Source organism: Panthera uncia (genome assembly GCF_023721935.1).
Source record: "Panthera uncia isolate 11264 chromosome D3 unlocalized genomic scaffold, Puncia_PCG_1.0 HiC_scaffold_8, whole genome shotgun sequence".
Lineage (NCBI taxonomy): Eukaryota > Metazoa > Chordata > Mammalia > Carnivora > Felidae > Panthera > Panthera uncia.
In genome coordinates, this window is record NW_026057586.1 from 82,767,509 (window position 1) to 82,780,838 (window position 13,330).

General features: G+C 48.4%; 2 protein-coding genes across 4 annotated transcripts in view; one reads left to right on the forward strand and one right to left on the reverse strand.

Annotated features, from left to right (window-relative positions):
• The first annotated feature begins 622 nt into the window (after positions 1–622).
• MYL2 (myosin light chain 2) lies at positions 623–9,052 on the forward strand. The gene is made up of 7 exons (XM_049619337.1): positions 623–718; positions 1,942–2,031; positions 4,675–4,750; positions 6,135–6,239; positions 6,831–6,909; positions 6,998–7,046; positions 8,715–9,052. Exons 1-7 carry the CDS (start codon positions 716–718, stop codon positions 8,811–8,813), a joined length of 501 nt encoding a protein of 166 aa, XP_049475294.1. The 5' UTR covers positions 623–715; the 3' UTR covers positions 8,814–9,052.
• A 572-nt stretch (positions 9,053–9,624) lies between these two features.
• The window catches only part of CCDC63 (coiled-coil domain containing 63), a 31,534-nt gene continuing 27,828 nt past the window's right edge, over positions 9,625–13,330 (reverse strand). For all 3 annotated transcript variants that reach the window (XM_049619329.1, XM_049619328.1, XM_049619327.1), the window contains 2 exons: positions 12,047–12,250; positions 9,625–9,817 (listed from right to left, as the gene is read on the reverse strand). In XM_049619329.1, the coding sequence (XP_049475286.1) occupies positions 9,729–9,817; positions 12,047–12,250 (293 nt within the window). In that variant the 3' untranslated portion in view covers positions 9,625–9,728. The remainder of the gene's footprint in view (positions 9,818–12,046; positions 12,251–13,330) is intronic.

Sequence of the window (13,330 nt, forward strand, 5' to 3'; positions counted from 1 at the left end):
ACCAGCTAGGAGCCAGTGAGGAAAACCAAAAAGGACCCTGCTTTTCTGAGCTGACTGTTCACTGACACTGAACACAAAAAAATATGTGAATTACACAGTAAGTCAGGAAGTGATCAGTGTTATGCAGAAAAACAAAGCAGAGAAGGGGTTCTGTAGGCCAGAGGGTGAGTGGCTATTTGAAAAAGGATGGTGGTGAGGTCTCACAGAGAAGGTGATATCTGAGCAAAGATCTGAGGGAGGGGAGGGAGAGTGCCTCGCAGATGTCTGATGGAAAAACTCTCCAGGCGGAGGGACCCAACCTCTCTTTGCAGGTGCAAAGGCCCTGGGGCGGGACCCTGATCCTGTTAGAGAATCATAAGGGTCTCCTCTCTGTCTGCTGTTTTCTTTCTCAAAATTGACAAGCACAAGTGTCTCCCGCCCAAGTGCTGCCGAAAGTGTGCAGCATCTCTCCCTGTGACCCAGCCGCCTGTCTCTTTAACCTTGAATGCCTTTTTGGGTCTCATGTGTCACTGGGTGGCGAGTGAGCTCCCCTTACTTCAGAAGAACGGCATGGGATGGGGGGGCCTTAGGTGGTGTCCGCCTCACCTATTACTGCCAAAAGTGGTCATGGGGTTATTTTTAAACGTGGGGAGGAAGTATTTATTGTTCCCGGGCCGAGGAGAGCTGGGCAGCCTGTAGGATTCTTCTGGGGGAGCAGTGCTGTGTCCTTTCTACCATGGTGAGTAGCGAGGGCTCCTTGAGGTGTGATGCTGTGGAAGGGGGGAGGAAACACCACCTACAAGCAGAGGGCAGAGGGGAGGGGCAGAAAGCTGGCTTATGAGGGCCCCAGCCCCTGGTGGAAAAAGCAGCCCTTGCTGTGTGCACACAGAGGAACCCCAATCAATGCCCCGATAAGCCACAAATAACAGCAGCTCCCAGGGACTCGCAAAAACAAAATAAGAGAGTTGGCTTTTTTATGGCTTGTCTACTGACCTCTCGAGGAATCAATAACTCCCAGGGCTTGCAAAATGGGATTGAACGCTTTTAAGGATCAAATTGTAATTCTTTTCTCTTGTTCAGGCAGCTGGGGAAAAGAATCTTTTTGTTTTCACCTTTTGAACTTGCAAATTTAAAACCTTTCTCCCTGTGTTGTTGGGTTAGGCGTCCCCCTCCCAAAGCAGGAAGCCCCCAAATCAGGGCCAGTGTAGGAGAATGGTTAGGGGCGCAGACTCTGAAGTCAGACTGCCCAAGTGCAACTCTGGTCCTGCCTTTTTGTGCCTGTGTGACCTTGGGCAAGTGACCCAACCTCTCTGAGCCCCAGTTGACTCCCCAGTCAAATAGCTACAGTAATCATAGCCCCTACTTGACAAGAGGACTACATGAAATCATGTATGTATATGTATAGTGTTCGAGCGTTTGCTCTATTTAAAGTCAGAGAGAAGCGGGGTGGAGACAAATGTTAACTTGCTCTTCTCTTCACTGTTTGTGTGTGCAAGGACAGAACATTTAGAAAGGATATTTCACTGCCATTTGGATCAAAGGAGAACTGGGGAGGGGGAGCAGTGGGTTTTAACACCCTGAGAAAGTGTCATTTCATCTCGGCATTCCTCATGGTTTAGTGAGCCTGACGTTTTCCCTCTCCAATCAATTCTCCTTCTGCGCATTACTGAACTTTTTTTTGTGAAATGCATTGCAACAGAGGCAGCTGGATCCCGCTGGGGCTGATCTGAAAGTGTTACCTCCTTCCCCGGAGATGTACCCTCCCCTATGTCTCTGAGGATCCACCAGAATCAGGGTGGATTCTGGGTCCTCTTATCCCTCCAGTATCACCATTTTTGAGATGAGAGTGGGCGTCAAACCCCCCATTTCACAGATGAGCAGCTGAGGCTCACCCAGAGATGGGACCCGACTCCCAGCTTCTGACTCTTTTAATTAATGCTTCCCCCCCCCCACCCCCCGCAGGCACCTAAGAAAGCCAAGAAGAGAGCAGAAGGTGCCAATTCCAACGTGTTCTCTATGTTTGAACAGACCCAGATCCAGGAATTTAAGGAGGTGGGTGCAGCTGTTGAATCATACGCCCGGATGGAGATTCCCACCTGTCAAAGAGGACGTTCCCTCGTTCCACGTTCCCCGCAGGGACCTAGTGGTTAGAGGTTTTTATCATCCAAACAACCCCAAATTCAGTCTCAACATGTGCATGAACCGTTTAAAGAAATTATTTTTAATAATTTTTGCCAATCTAAAAGTAAAGCGTATTTCTTGTTGAAAATGTTGGGGGAAATTTTCAGAAAAACACAAAGAAGAACATAAAAATGATCTACAATTCTATGACCCAGAAATAATCAGTTAACGTTTTAATATTCGCCCTTTAAGTCACTTTTCGTATTACATGTATATACTTTTAAATTATTTTGCTATTTTTCTTTGAGCAATTCTGCATCAACATTTTCTATCAATTTACTGAAACCACTTCCCATGGTTGGATGTTACATGTGCTTAGAATGCTCTACCATTATAAATAACACATCTTTGCTGGTTTCCTTGGGGTAAATTCCTAAAAGCAGAACTGTTGGGTCAAAGAACTTTAAAAAAGGAACTAAAACCCACTAGAAGCAGTGGCCCTCCAGAAATGTGGTACAAATACCGACTCCCAGCAGCCCCAAAAGGAAAAAGTGCCTTTTCCCCCACATCTCCATCAACATTGGGTATTAAGAGCCTAACAATATTATTTCTGCCAAACTGAGAGATGAAAAAGAGCATCTCTTAGATTTTAAATTCTATAGCCGTCCATTGTCGAACACGAGCAAGGTTGAAACCCTGTCACATTCAATGGGAGTGCGCCTTATTAAATAAACCTAAGTACCAATTAGGCCGAATTAAGCCACTGCCCGCAGGCTTGGAAGGATAGACTCTCAATGAATTTTCCAGCAGTCCCCGTGGCTCACACTGAGTCATCCACACTCCCACCTGGGCCTTCAGAGAAAGGGATGTTGAAGAGGCCAGTGTGTCCTGTATCAAAGGCGAAACCATTCGGGACTTCCAAATGGTACACAAACCCTTAACACCTTTTGCCCTTAGATCACAGGAATGTCGTGTCCCCTACGCCCCCCGGGAAAGAAGAACTCCCATGATGAAATGTCATATCTGAACTCTGTCATATTTCTGTCATATTTGAAATCGTCACCTTCCCCTCCCTTCCCCCTCACCCTGCCCCAATCTCCAGAACGAGATCAGTTGCTGGGTGTGGGGTGTGGGGAGTGGGTGCAAATATTTTCAGGAACCAGCTACAAAGAACTCAAAAAACATGGAGATGATAAGTCATTTGTAAAATACCTGGGCATTTACAAAGCTCTTGGCGTCTCTGTGGGAGCCACCTGGGAAAGATAGCTGGCCCCATTTTATAGATAACTGGGCTTTGGTGAGGGGAGGGGGGGCCGCTGATGAGACCCCAGGTATTAACTTGATTTTTTATTTTATTTTTTTATTTTTATTTTTTAATCAAACATTTGTTTATTTTTGAGAGAGAGAGTGTGTGTGCATGGGGGAGGGGCAGAGAGCTAGGGAGGCAGAATCCCAAGCAGGCTCTGCACTGTTAGCACAGAGCTGGACGTGGGGCTTGAACTCAAGAACCGTGAGATCTTGACCTGAGTGGAAATCAAGAGTTGAATGCTTACCTGACTAAGCCACCCAGGCACCCCTAACTTGATTTTTTAAAGAACAACTTCATAGAGATATAACTCACACACCTTAAATTCACCTTTTTAGGGGCGCCTGGGTGGCTCAGTCGGTTAAGCGGCCGACTTCGGCTCAGGTCACGATCTCGCGGTCCGTGAGTTCGAGCCCCGCGTCGGGCTCTGGGCTGATGGCTCAGAGCCTGGAGCCTACTTCCGATTCTGTGTCTCCCTCTCTCTCTGCCCCTTCCCTGTTCATGCTCTGTCTCTGTCTCAAAAATAAATAAACGTTAAAAAAATTTTTTTTCTTTTAAATTCACCTTTTTAAAACTACGTGTACAATTCAGTGGTTATTTGCTATAGTCACAGAACTATGCAGCCATCATCACTAACTTCCCAACATTTCTATCACCCCATAAAGAAACCTCACACCAATCAGCAGTCACTACCTGTTCCCTTCTGCCACCGCCCCCCCCCCCCCCCCCTCTGGCCACCGCTGATCTCTTTTCAGCTCCTACAAATTTGCCTGTTCTGGGCATTTTGTAGAAGCACATCGTACAGTATGTGGCCTTTTGCCCCTTGTTTCATACAGCGTCATGTGTCAGGGCTCATCTGGGCTGTAGCTGGCGTCTGGGTCTCCTTCCTTTTTATTGCTGAGGAGTAATCCATCACACGGCTAGAACACATTCTGTGTAACCATGCATCCGTTGATGGACACATGGGCTGTTTCCAGGTTTGGGCCATTGTAAATAACGCTGCTGTGGACATTCAGGCACAGGTTTCCACGTGGACAGATTTTTCAGTTCTCTTGGGCAGACGCCCAGCGGTACAACTGCTGGATCATACGGTAACGCTACGCCTAACATTTTGAGGAACGGCCAGTTTCCAGTCTTTGACCCTTGATCTAATGTCCTTCGGTGCTCCTGAATCCCAGAACCCCATTTCCCCCAGTCCACAGCCTGATCTCTTGGTCTCGTCCACTCAACTTCTCCTGGGCTGACCGGCCAACTGCCCCCTTCCACAGGCCTTCACCATCATGGACCAGAACAGGGATGGCTTCATCGACAAGAATGATTTGAGGGACACGTTTGCTGCTCTTGGTATGTCCCCCCTCTAGGCCTGCAGGAGGATCTCCTTACCCCACCCTCCTGAGGAGTGGAAAGTGGGGCCACTGAAAAGGTCAAGAGCTTATCATTTTTCAAAGAAAGAGCTCAATCACGGTTGGCCTTTAAGACAAACTTCAGAGGAAAAGCAAAGAAGTGTTTAGGCTTTGAGTGTCTTCACATATCTTTCATTTCTCTTTTAAACTGACTTGTTTTTTCTGTGATTTTGAATGCAATGCCAGCTCACAATAGAAAATCTGAGAAACTCAGAAAAGTATAAAAGAGAAAACATTAGCCATTAGGTCACATTCCACTGTAACATTTCCGCCTCTCAGTCTTTTCTAGGTACATTTGGTTTTTTTTGTGGAATTTTTGTTGTTGTTGTTGTTGTTGTTGTTTTGAGGTTGGAATTATTCTATTTGGGAGCCAGCTTTTTAAATTTAACATCTCAGTAGTGTAAGCATGAGTGTATGGAGATTTTTCAAAATACACACGTCCACCCTGCCACCACTCACCCCCCTCCACTCCTACTCCCAGAACTCAGGGCCACCATGAACAGCTGAGCAGGTTGTGCACTGCATAGTTCGACAGATTACTATTCATGTTTGTGGCCACTGTAGATTTTTATATTTAAAATATAAATTATCTTAAGAAGGGGTGACTTTTAAAAATTTGCACAAAGGTGCTATGTGGTCTCGTGGCAGAGGCTAGCACAGGATCTATGAGAATCTCCAAGGGCGTGTGGGTTGCAGCCCTTCAAGGAAAAAGTTCCCTTCAAGCTGATTCTTGTTTTGTTTTGTTTTGTTTTGTTTATTTATTTTTGGGACAGAGAGAGACAGAGCATGAACGGGGGAGGGGCAGAGAGAGAGGGAGACACAGAATCGGAAACAGGCTCCAGGCTCCGAGCCATCAGCCCAGAGCCTGACGCGGGGCTCGAACTCACGGACCGCGAGATCGTGACCTGGCTGAAGTCGGACGCTTAACCGACTGCGCCACCCAGGCGCCCCTCCCTTCAAGCTGATTCTGATCTGTGTCCCACCTCCCACTGAGGAGGGATCATTTGTAATAGGAACATTTCCCATTTCAGTAAAAAGTTAAAATATCTGTTTAAAATGTTCGAGGTTCTGAAGGCACTATTATAAAAAATAGCTAACCCCTCCCCACGTTGGATGTTTGGGCTGTGTCCAGCTGTCTGGCTATTATAAATAACACTGTGGAGAACATCTTCTCATGGGACTCTTTGGCCCCGCCCACTCCATCTCTGCTTGTCCCTTAGACTAGATTCCATGAAGCGCCATTAGGCGGGCAAATGCCAGGGTCCTGACAGCTGTTTCTGCCCTAGCGCAGGGGGCTCTGAGTGTGTATCTATCTCCTGCCCTAGGGCGTGTGAATGTGAAGAATGAAGAAATTGATGAAATGCTCAAGGAAGCTCCAGGTCCAATTAACTTTACTGTGTTCCTAACGATGTTTGGGGAGAAACTTAAGGGTAAGCTCATGTGTGTGTCTGTGTGTAGGTGCATCTGCATTTGTGCACCTGTGTGTGTGTATCTTTACGTGTCTTCATCTTTGGGCATGAATTAAAGCACTAGGAGGGCACACGGGTGTTGGCAGAAGGTGAAGGCAGAGTAACATTGGGGGTGGGGAGGATAGAAGCAACAGCTACCATTGCTCTGAGGCTTAGCCTGAGCCAGACCCCATGCTACACACTTTGGATCCATGACCTCATTTGCCATCTAGGAGGTAGGTTCTGTTTTATCCCCTGTCTAAGGCTCAGAGATGGAAAGCCACTTGCTTGTGGCCACACAGCTAGCAAATGCTGGAGTCAGGATTCGAATCCCAGTCTTTCCGACTCTAGATCCACTTTTGACCCTGGGTTTGCTCAGAAATGACTGGATTCTCAGCCCACTCTTTCTAATTACCGAGGTTCAGTGCTCAGAGGAAGGCAGGGCCTTTCCTCCAAGCAAACCAGCCTTGCTCTGGCCCCTCCATCTTTGAAGGGGAGTTGGGCCCTGCCTCCTGGGGCACCGTGGGTTTTCCAGCCACCCATAGCATGATTCAACCCTGCTTTCTGTTTCAGGGGCAGACCCCGAGGAGACCATTCTCAACGCATTCAAAGTGTTTGACCCCGAAGGCAAAGGGGTGCTCAAGGCTGATTAGTGAGTGGGATCTGTGGGGGAGGACGTGGGGGTTCCCTGCCTCCCACACACACACCTGGTGCCCACACCCGCTGTTCTCTTTTTGCAGCGTTCGGGAGATGCTGACCACACAGGCAGAGAGATTTTCCAAAGAGGAGGTAACAGCCCCTCAGACACACACTGCACCCCAGCTCCCGTGTCACCCTCTTTTCTAAAACACCCCTGGCCCCACACTGAGAGAGAACCTGCTACTGAGCCCCTATCTCATTTCGTTCTCTCAATCACACTATGAGGTAGGGACTACCAGCATTATTGTCATTTTATAGATGGGGAAACTGAGGCCCAGGGAAGTTAGTCACGGGCCTAAAAGGACAACACTAATGGTAAATGCTGGGGCCTGGATTCCAACCCAGGTCTGTCTGACTCCAGGTCTAGAGAGGCCTGGTTAGAGACCTGGTGCTGGTTAGAGCACCAATTTCCTGATGGAGTGAGGGTGACCTGCAGGGTACCACGTACTGTCATGAAGGTTCTGCACTGCACAATTCTCCTGGATGCTGTACTCATAAAATATATTGTGAGGTATATATTTATTGCAACCGTCGTCCAGCAGATGGCAGTAAAGTGTCTTGATAGAATTCTTTTTTTAAGAAAACCGTATATATGACTTTTTTTGGCAGGGGGCAGTAATGTGCCTTGAAGAAGGGGCACTTTCGCTGCTAATTCATCAAAAGTCCTGTATCAATAAGCAATGGCCCTGTCGATATTATTAATGAACCTGAATCTATTTAAAATAGCCCCTTCTCAGGGTTGATTTCAACAGGTTTCACATTTCGCTAAAATTTTTATTTAGATTCTCCCCCCCCCCACTTCCCCCACCAAAACTCATGCAGTTAAAAGAGCCTGCCTTCACCTCCCACCAGCCTGGGGAGTTTGGACAAGCTCTTTGACCTCACTGGGCCTCACTCTCCTCATCTGTAAAGTGGGCAGTAATAAAACTTTCCTCGTAGCGTGCTGTGGGGATTAAACAAGTTGATAATGTGAAGTGCTAAAGCATGTGGAAAGCACAATATAAAGCGTTAGCTATTATTAGCCTAAATTAGTAGCTTTAGTACTAAAAATATTTGTAGTATTTTTAAAAATAACTAGCTGATACTTTCTAAATGTGGACATTGCACATTAAAAGCCTAGATTTCTAGTTTCCCTCAAAGACTAAGTTCCCTCAGTCTGCTCCCCCCCACCCCCACCACACCACCGGCCCCACAGCCGGCTCTGAGCCATGGGCACCTCTGGAGGTAGCTTGTGTGTCTGCATTTCCCCACAGTCCCCACCAGCCCCCTTGCTCCCCTGCAGAGCCTGCCTAGCTCCTTTGCAACCCTGTGATCCCTGCTTTACCTGCTGCAGGCTGGATTCCCAGGAACATCCCTATAGGATGGCCCTTGGGGTCAGCCTTGCAGAAGAAAGAGCAAGGAAGGGCAAGGAAGCAGGGAGGCAGGGAGGCATGGAGGGAGATGCCGAACTTCAATTCAGGCCCTGACAGTGTGTTGGCTCCCCACCCCCTGCCCTGCAGGGAGCCCTGGAGCCAGAATACCCTTCGAGGAGTTCCCACGTTAGGCCTCACATTGATCAGTTGGCCGTGGGCTGCCCCAGGTGGACCGTGACCTTGGGGCTGGCAGCTCTCCACGGCAGCTGAGCAACAAGGCCTTCCCGGAGGGGGACCCGAGTGTCGGGTCCCCATGTCCACCGCACCCCTACTGCCTCTGCTCTGGGACCCTCCTCTCTCACTTGCCCTCTTGTCCCCCTCAGCATGTGTTGCTGGTTCTTTGCAGATGGACCAGATGTTCGCTGCCTTCCCCCCTGATGTGACTGGCAATTTGGACTATAAGAACCTGGTGCACATCATCACCCACGGAGAAGAGAAGGACTGAGAGGGGCTCATCACCCAACCCCGGGCTTGTCTTTGGTGGGGAGGTGGTCCCTGCCCTCCTCTCACTTTGCCCAGTAATGCCGCCGTCCCTGCTCCTGGCCTGTTAGCTGTGTGGCTGCTTCATCATCCACCTCCATGGTCTTTGCAGCCCCAGTGGTTGCAAGATACTATGTAGCCACACGTCCTACAGATGGAAATCCACCCAGAAGCTGTGTTCAAATAAACAGGAGGTTGTGTGTGTGTTCGTGGTGTTTCTCTGACAGACGTGCCTTGAGTGAGGAAGGTCCTTTGCTAGTTCCCGTGAAGGCAGGGTATGAGCGAGTGATGTCCCTGCTGTCATTATTATTGAATCCTAGTGATTCTTTATTGGAAACAGACCTTCACAGCCACTTAGGAATACTTCTGTCAAGGGCCACAATTTATTGGAATGGTAACTAGAGGACCACGGCCCTTTCTCGCAGAGAGTTCAAGCATCGGTAGAGCCTAGCTCCCATGACATCCTTTCCTTTAGGAAACGTTACATCGGAATGTTTCTCCCATAGATGTGCTCAGCCAGGCCCCATGATAAATTAAGAGGAAGAGGCCTCACGTTCATGCTAAGAATACGGCTAATTTAGCAAAAACTCATATCTGTTAACTGTAAGAGGCTAATTTCTAATTTCAGATAAAGGAGCGCCATCTCAGGGGGAGCCCGGGAGCCCTGGTGACCTCATATAACTCTTGCCTCCTGTGTCCCCGTGCCTCCGTGTCCCACAGTGGCTCCCAGCACCCTAATTTAGTCTCTTAGTAATGAGTGTGGGGAGACACTGAGGTTAAAGAACAAAACATTTATTCTCTCTGGTACAAATGTAGCCCCCTCCGCCTCAGACCATAACTTCTTGGGCCTCAGATCATCCCCCCTTTCCAGGATGCTGTCTCAGTGTAAGTCCCTGTTTCGAAACTCTTTCGCAGTGTAGTTGCTGAGCACGAGCTGCCGAAGGCTGCTGTGGTCCAGGGGCTGGTCCACTGCATCAAAGACAGGACTGTGTGAGGAGTCCGGAAACCAAACCCAGCAAGGGGTGGGGGTGGGGAGCTTCCCTCCCAGGGACAGTGCCTCTCTGCCCCGTTCATGGATGCCCAAGGCCAGGTTGTCCAAGCCTGATTTGGGGTCCCTCCACAGTGCTGGGGGTGGAGTTGAATATTCTCGAAGTTCAGGGAGGAGGCGCATCGGCAGAGATGTACTGCACAGGGATGCCCAGATGATAACTGTTTTTTTCTCCCAGAGGAGTATGTGAAGTTGAGTCTAGTTTAATATCAAGGAGACAGGGCCACCATGTGCTGTTGTTCAGGATGTAGACTGAACAAAGATATCTAGTGGAGACAGGTGAATGGATGGGCTGAAATCCAGCCCTCGCCCGACTTGATTGCCAAATCATGTCCATACAGAAGGGGCACCTTAATTAACCTGTCCAGAGTGCCTCTTCTAATTCATACATATGAGCCACAGAGACTAATGAGCTAAGAGAACCCAGTGTTAATCAACATTCCCTTGAGCAGAAGTGAAGACATCATCTGCAAGTTCCTGACTGGGTGAGGGTAGCATTACCAGCATCTGTGCCCTGCCACCCTCCTCTTTTAGGAATCAAAGGGCAAAGGGAAGGTGTGCAAAGGTGACTAACACCAGACGCACTTTCACTCCTGCCAAGTTTCAGTTGCCTCGATTCAATCAAACTGGAGGTGTGTGTGTGTGTGTGTGTGTGTGTGTGTGTGTGTGTTGGTGATCCTTCCTCACTTCTCCCCCTCCATCTCTGACACACCTGCATGCTTGAAGCCCTGCTTAGAGAGATGTGGCAGCTTTTTTTTTTTTTTTTTAATCTGGTTTTCTCTAATTCCTAAAGTTGCTCAGGACCATTGGAAAAGAACAACTTAAACAATACAGAATTGTTTAACTTAGAAAGGCAAACGTCTGTAAATCACCACCTCGAGAGACACCCACCACAAGTCAGCCTCTAGATCCTTTGTTTTTGTATGCATAATCAAGACCCTGTCCTCCTTCCTTCCCTCTCAACCTCCCTCCCTCCCTCCTCCTCCTCCTCCTCTCTCATTATACACAGTTCTTTCCCTATTATACATCGGGGTTGTCAAGGGCTGTCTTGTGCTTTGTAGGATTTCTAGCAGCTTCCCTGGCCACTAGATGCCAGCAGTACCCCTTACCTCTCAGGTGTGACAACCAAAAATATCTCCAGACATGGCTCAAAGTCCCCTGGATACTATAGGATATAGGATTATATCCTATAATCCATATATAATTACACATATATAATTTATATATAAATTATAAGTTTGAGTGTGTGTGTGTGTGTGTGTGGAAGAGAGAGAGAGAGAAAGAGACAGAGAGAGAGAGAGAGAGAGAGAGAGAGAGAGAGTTAGTTTATAGTGACCCACTGCACTCTTGTCTGTGTCTGCACAGTAAGCCTGTTGCACAGATGGGTGATCCGTAATTCATGTAACAAGTCTCCAATGGGTGAGCGTTTCAGTAGTGTCCAGTTCGGGGCTGCAGTGAACATGGCCCTACTTTCACCCTTGAACCTTGAATAAATATTTCTTGGAGGACCAATCTGCACAGGCGAGACGATGGGCTTCACAGGTGTATCTGTGTCCCGGGCTTGCCACACATGTGGCCAAACTGCCCTCCAAAACCCAGGCGGGGCCAATTTTCTCCCCGCCCCCAGAGAGAAGGGCTGCTTCCCCGGGTGAGGGGAGTGTCAGGAGGGAAGATTGACAACCTGGCCACAGGGGCCACAGTTAGGCATCTGGCTTCCAGGGAACCAAGCCGCAGCTGCCTCAACCATGAGGTTGCAGGACACGGTTGGGGTGGGGCAAGAACGGCCATGGGTGGAGAAAGACTCAGGGGCATAAGGTTAGGGTGAGAGATGGGCCTAGGGAATCTTGTGTGTCTGCAACTTGCCAATTTGTAAACTTAAGCATTTTAAGGTTCATTTTAAATGGTCACAAAGTAGTGATTGAAAAAAATACCCAGGATCACTAAACTTCAGGATCTGTGGCTAGGTCATTGCACTGTAGAGGGAAGCATCACCAGGCAAAAGAAGTCAAGGGACCACAGTCATGATGGAACCCAATGGAACGGATGAGCCTACGAGACTCATAAAGGGAAACTGAGGCTCAGCACTGCAGACTCTCTCTGGCACAGGTCTCCTAGCAACCTGTGCAGATTGGGGGAGAAAGAGAACTCACCTTCATCCAACCTGTCGCTGAAGGGGTCAGCCCCAAGCACCGGGGGGATGACTTTGATGGGTTCTGTAGGCTTGAGGAGGGAAGAGCCGCCCCAGAAAGGGTTGATGAAGGGCGGTGGCATCTCGGTCTCTGCCCCTTCCATATCCAGGATCCGCTTGTAGGACTCCAGCAGCAAGAGGTCATTGGTCTTCTCCTCAATGATGGCTGGAAGAAAATCAATCAGAACCAAGATGGCAGCCAAGAGACCTGGTTCCCAGGAATTGGGGGTGGTGCCCCCACCCCCCTGTGGGCTGGAGAAGAAGGGAAAGAACAAAGAGTGGGGACATGTGCACCTCTAAGGACGAGGGCTTTCTCTTGGGTTACACCGTGCATTCTCCAGAGGGCACTATCCACAAGAGAGCAATACTTGGTTTTTGAGACGCAAAAAAAAAAAATCTGACTTATGTTTATAACATAAAACATATACATACAGAACATAAACAACTATAGCTTATATCTACAGTGTTAAAATTTCATGAGGAGGACAATTAGGAAAAGAATGTCTAAAAAGACTCCTTAGGAGGCAATAATGAAAAGACGGTTGAGAAACAGTGGGTTACACTAACAATTGGGAGCCACAGGCAGCCTCTTAAACTACTGATTTTTCCCCTGCACGCTCTGTCCCAGGCTTCCAGACCTGCGCTCATGCTGTTCCTTCTGCCTAGAATGCCTTTCCCTACACCCCTCCCTGAATAACCCCTACTGGCGTTTTGAGACTTGGGTCAGGCCTCTGCCACCTGCAGGAATGTTTTTCTGACCTGTCTAGTCCGGGGGAGCTCCCCTATCCTGCTGTGTGTCAGAGCCCTGTGCATTCACTGGGCTCTTGTGTGTTCAACCACCCACTCTACCAATGAGTATTGGATGCCTACCATGCCAGGCACACAGCTGGATGCTGCGATGCATGGAGGAGAAACAAAACAACAACAACAACAACAACAACAACAACAACAACAACAGTAAAAACAAAGATGCAATCTCGGCCCGAGGAAGCTCATAAGCTTCAGTGTATAGGAGGAAGACGGACAAAAGGACAAATTCGACAGGTAAACAGAAAAGCACACGCTTCCCTTGCTTTCCAGATGCTCGTTATCTAGACTCAGTAACTCCTGGATCTGGAGAATGTTTTAAATAAACCTCGTGCTACCTGTACTGTTGCCATTCTTTCTGAAAATCAGATACCAACAATATTTGCATCTGGCACTTGCTATCAGATCTCGAAAACTTCCTAGATTCACAGTGAGAGCT